Raw genomic sequence first — 5,721 nt, forward strand, 5'->3', positions numbered from 1 at the left:
CAGGATGTTAATGCTATTTATTTCATGACATAATCTACCTCTAGTACACAGTTGCCTGGTTTATTATAAAGAACAAAACTTAACAGTAACCAACAACACAGGTTTACACTGCCCTCTGCTGGGCAAAACTAAAACTGTCTGTTTACACATCGTAATGTCACACTCGGATCCCTTTTTCATAGATAAGCGCTGTTTTATCGATCTGAACTTTGCATTTGTATTGTCCGCCTGCCTGCTTTGAGTAATGACCTGATGTGTAAAGAAACGAGTACATCTCCTGTTAGAACCATACAGACTGCTTAGAGGAGGCGGAGTTCATACAAAAAAGTCCCCAACTCCCACACACTTTCAGTTTCACACGAACGTTTCAGTATGGTAGTTTAGCTTGTGTGTGTGTGCTGTGTTATGTGAATAATAACGCTTATTGGTGCTGTACCATTGCCCACATGCTGACTGCTGTGGAGGGAAATGAAAAAGAGAATTTTCCAACAGAACTTCTTTTAATTTAGCAGTTTTGTTGATGATGGTGACCTGGCTTTTCATCCTACTTTAAATATTGTAAGATATATATTTATATGGCTGCCATGTTTGGATCAGTCATACAAAAGCCTTAATTATATAAATTCATGCTTTGGTTTGCCTTCTGGCAAAGTAATATCTAATCCAACACAAACCAAAACTTTGCATTTGCATTATACATGTACGTAAATTACTTTCACACAGACAGTCTTCCACTGATCCAGTGAGTGACCTGCCGGTGTGTCACCCCCCCCATTACTTCACTTGACGCGTTACATGTTACACTTTAGCTGCATGAGGAAACCGAAAGTATCAAATTATCTCTAAGCTTTCGCTTTCCCTTCCAAGAGCGCGCTCACATTTAGCAAGCACTTCTGCATTCATGTGAGGTCTGTTTGTCTACAACTTTCTTTCTTTTAAATCACTGCATCATATTATCAGACTTTATTATTGTGAAACTTATTTTATAGGCTTGAGTAGCATTAGAATAATTAATTATTGGAATTTGTTTTTTCGCTTGCAAGGTGCGAACGGGATTACACTGCTCACATGGATGTCTGACATTTGGAAGTGAGGCTTTGTTCCTTGTAAGACAGCAGTCAGTGTTGGAGATGGAAGCTAAAATGCACATGAAAGAGTGGCTGGTAACTCAGATAGACAGTGGGGGATTTGAAGGACTGTGCTGGGAGGATGAGGACAGAACCATGTTCAGGATCCCGTGGAAGCACGCATCCAAGAAGGACTACAAGCAGACGGAGGACGCAGCTCTCTTCAAGGTCCATACTGTTTTACATTATTAAACATACAATCTGAAAGATATGGTCAGATCGCGTTTTGAATGCGTTATGTCAAGGAATTAATTTAGGAACTTCAGGCGACTGTTGTAAAGGGAGTTTCATGAAACTATTATTTCCCTTTTTGGCCAATTTTTATAAAAGTGTTTTTTTTAAGCCCTATAACAAGTCTATACATTAATCACAACAAACAAAAGATGTTGAGCTCCTTATTTTACAAACGGGATTATATTCGGCCTTCTTATTATTAAGTAAAGTATAATAAATGATAGCCTATAGCTGTTTATCATGATCTGTTATCATGTTGCACAGGTTTCAAGTAGCCAGAGAGCAGAGGTTCCTATTTATTTAAATAATGATATCTGTTATCCCATTATATAAGATTAGGATTTTTATAAAGTCTTTTTTTTTGTATCGTTTTCACAAATCCTGAAATATATGGTTCTTGTTAGTTGATTGGAGAACATCTTGAATGATACCTTCATGTGCTGTATCAGATTGTAGTTCAACAAATACTCAACACATTATCTTGTTGAATAATGAATACATTGATTTATTGAACAGATCTGTAAAATAAAGGATCATGCAAAACCACCACTATATATGTTGCATTAAAAAGGGATGTGCCATTACATTTCTCAGAAAAAAGTAATTCAACAAAAAAACAAAGAAGCATTTAAAATGATCTGATGAACTACTCAACAAATTAAAGAAATCTCAGTTGATTAGGACCCAATCATAAATAATGATTTCTCAATGCTGAACCTAAATTAATAACATCTAAATCTTCACATCCAGGCATGGGCTGTGTACAAGGGAAAGTACAGGGAGGGCATGGATAAAGCTGACCCCACCATGTGGAAGACCCGTCTCCGCTGTGCACTCAACAAAAGCACAGACTTCCAGGAGGTCCCTGAACGCAACCAGCTGGACATCACTGAACCCTATAAGGTCTATTTTATCCCGCAAGATCAAGGGTCAGCCAGGCCACGAGGTAAAAGTGACGCCAAATGGTCGTTTCCTTTTAAAAATGTTTAATGGTTATTATATCTGAGCTTGTGAGCTGTGGTGTAAGAAAACAATGCACCAGAATAAAAAGAGAACAAGTTAATTCATGCAAACAAAGCAAGGAATGAAATGTGTTTATATTCATTCTTCTCTCAGCTAGCTTTTGATAATACAAAAAGTTCAAACATCGCATTTATTTTATTTGCTCTCGTTTTTGTTCCCACTTGTTGCTCTCCATAGAGTTTCCCCGGACAAAGGATCAAGTGTACATCGAGGCAAAAAGGTCTCAGGTAGGTTAACACATAAATTCAATAGCATACCTACACTACCTTAACATTTAGCTACTGCATGCTAATTTAAGAGTTTCTTTTCATTTTCCTTCTTTCTGTCAGTGTTTAGAGTTTTTGAAACAGGTGGATATCAGGGATGAAAATCTGATTTTGCTGGCAAAGATATAAAAACACAAAAAGAGACAATTCCAGTGAAAAGATTATGGAAGAAGTATTTATTCTTAGTGTCTCCTGGTAAATATTTTCTTTTTTGATACTACCACTATGAGTCACTAAGAGCCAGAAATGTTCAAACCCGACAGTAGTTTAGCAGGTTTGACTATTGGTTGTAATTTAATGCTTAGACTTTGTATGAGTGGCAACATTTTTTGGAGCTTTCCACATCATAAAGAGATGCTGATCAACAGTGTGTTTTTGGCAGCAGAAAACGTTTAGGTTGTTCGGGAAAATCAATTTAAAGTGCTCTGATCTCTTAAAAAAAAGAATTCTGATTCTTATACATTAATAAGCCATACACTTCATACTCAATTAAACATTCTTTTGTTTTTGCATATTCATTGTCAAAAGGAATTGTTTCATACAAGTAACGAAGACTTCAAACCACTGACTGGTAAGGTTCACACAAACAAACTGATACTGTTATGTTTAGGGGTGATCCAAAGCTAAAAATGGGAAACTATAATTATTCAAGTCATGAAATGTTTATCATCCCTGTCAAAATCTCGAGTCCCTATGGGTGAATTACTTGATATATAAAATTAACAAATATAAATGGACCCCGCTTAATTTGAAGAAATAGCACCTATACTGCCCCGTGTTCAGCCCTCATCTTAACGTTGGTAGGAATTTTACTTGTGAACTTGTATTTTACTGTTACAATGTACAGTAATGAATAATCTCTCTACTCTGCTTTAGATAATCTGATGAGAGAGCACATGTATTGTGAGCTCACAGGAAAAAAGACTCTAAATCAGAGCCCTGCTCCTACAACCTTTCTTACCTCTACACATACTGTATCAGGTGAGTTCATGGGATAGTGCATGTTAATAACTGTGCAATATATACCTGGCTGCTATATCTTCAGAACTGTTACAGGATGTGTATTTTGTAAATTGTGTAATTTATTTAACTTTTTAATATTTAATATATTTTTTTATGCATGCTTCTTAGTTAACATTAAGCTGTCTTTGGCTCTTTTCTGCTGTAACAAATGTAAATGTCTCCTCTGTGGGACGAATAAAGGTATTCTGATTCTGATTTAAAAAAAAACAAAAAATGTAACATGCCACTGTATGACCTGAAACACTTTGTGTGTGCAGACTTTCGTATGCAGGTGACGTTGTTGTACCAGGGCCACAGTGTGACGAAGGTGTGCACCAGGAGCCCAGAAGGGTGCTTCATCCTGCAGGGCCGCGTCCCCTTGGGAAACGAACAGATCTACGGGCCCTGCACCGCCCAGCAGCTCTCCTTCCCATCCCCGGATGCTGTATCTCTGCCGTCGTGTATGGCTGAAGCAATGAACCGCCTTCTTTGTCATCTTGAGAGGGGGGTGCTATTATGGGTGGCCCCAGACGGGGTGTTCATCAAGCGGTTTTGCCAGGGCAGGGTGTACTGGAGCGGTCCCATGGCCCAACACACCGACCGGCCCAACAAACTGGAGCGAGAAAAGACCTTCAAACTGCTTGACATACCCAGATTTCTCAATGGTAAGAGAGTGCATGAATATATAAAATAATAAATGTAGTATCATCCACTAAAAAGCAGTTTGATTTAATTAGTTAGTCATAAATCAAGAGGCTAATTGTTGAGGATTCTTTACGGCTTACATTATTGCTCTATGCAAATGCACTATTTTAATTTAATTTGTATAGCGCTTTTCCTAATGCTCAAAGACGCTTTACATAAAATCAATCATCAGCACAAAGGTGGAGAAGCGGCATACAAGCAACGCTAGCATCCTCTCTCACAGCAATCTATAATAATATATATATAATAATATACAATGTTTTTGTACAGAGCTTCAGTGCTGTTTACAGGGCGAGGGCCCTACACCTACTTATGAGATTGAGCTTTGCTTCGGAGAGGAGTACCCAGACCCCGACATACCTAAAAACAGAAAGCTGATAATGGCGCAGGTTTGTTATTTGACTAAATGTAATATTTCAATGTTTGATGTTATCCTTTAAATAAGGGATTTAGTTTAGACATACATTACTTTCATATTTTCACCTCACATTCACTTTGTAATTTCTATTGAACATTTTCATTACCCAGTTGGACGCCTTGTGCAGGTTTCTCTGTTAAATTATAATTACAGTTTTGTAGACAAAAGGATGTGCGTTTCATTCGTTCTTGATTCTGTCACATACCTGCATTTTAAGTTGTATATTCTGTTCATACTACTCTATGAAGTGAAATAACACTTAAAGTAGTGTACTGTCAACAGTGTGTCACTGTGATTTGCAGTCATGGGTTTGATCCACCATGTAATGTAAGACACAAAGAATCTTGCAATTCTTCACTAAATGGAAGTGCAGCTGTAATTCTTTGAACAGCCAGTAGATGTCATCAAAGGCATACTGATTGATACTGTCCTGTTTGCCAGGTGGTGCCCTTGTTTGCAGTGGAACTCATGCAGAGGTTCAACTGTAAAGACCGAGGATAAGCGGCCGATTCTCACCTCCAACACAGGAGGACAGGGGAAGCTACTTACACCGGGTTAGCCATGAACAATATACACGTGGGTAACTGAAGCCTCATTCCTTCCCCTGTCATCATAATGACATATATCCTAAGAGCAGAGCAAACAATATATAGAGTATTGAATGAAGAAACAATTGTAGTTTTGCATTATAGATCTTTCCTGCAATGCACGAAAGGAATTTCTTTATGCTTATGTGTTTTTACCTTATATTGATTTCATTAATCAGCTGTTGTCAAACCAGATGTCTTGTTTCACTGATAAATCATGCTGATAAGATTGTATTTATGTAAAAAAATATGCTTGTATTTTTTGCTAACCTCATATTCAGCATCTGTAATAAATAATAATTTAAGTGTTCAGTACTTGACACATGCAGAGAATAAATTCACACATTTAATTAAATCTA

At 37.4% G+C, this 5,721-nt stretch overlaps 1 protein-coding gene across 1 annotated transcript; it reads left to right on the forward strand.

The window, feature by feature from the left end:
• The first annotated feature begins 844 nt into the window (after positions 1-844).
• irf10 (interferon regulatory factor 10) lies at positions 845-5,705 on the forward strand. Its single transcript, XM_034126347.1, is given in 9 exon segments — positions 845-1,295; positions 2,112-2,307; positions 2,562-2,611; positions 3,179-3,221; positions 3,527-3,631; positions 3,931-4,317; positions 4,628-4,746; positions 5,217-5,257; positions 5,259-5,705. Coding segments are annotated over 9 exon segments (1,182 nt in total). The 5' UTR covers positions 845-1,130; the 3' UTR covers positions 5,335-5,705.
• Positions 5,706-5,721: the final 16 nt, after the last annotated feature.

Source organism: Trematomus bernacchii, unplaced genomic scaffold (genome assembly GCF_902827165.1).
Source record: "Trematomus bernacchii unplaced genomic scaffold, fTreBer1.1, whole genome shotgun sequence".
NCBI lineage: Eukaryota > Metazoa > Chordata > Actinopteri > Perciformes > Nototheniidae > Trematomus > Trematomus bernacchii.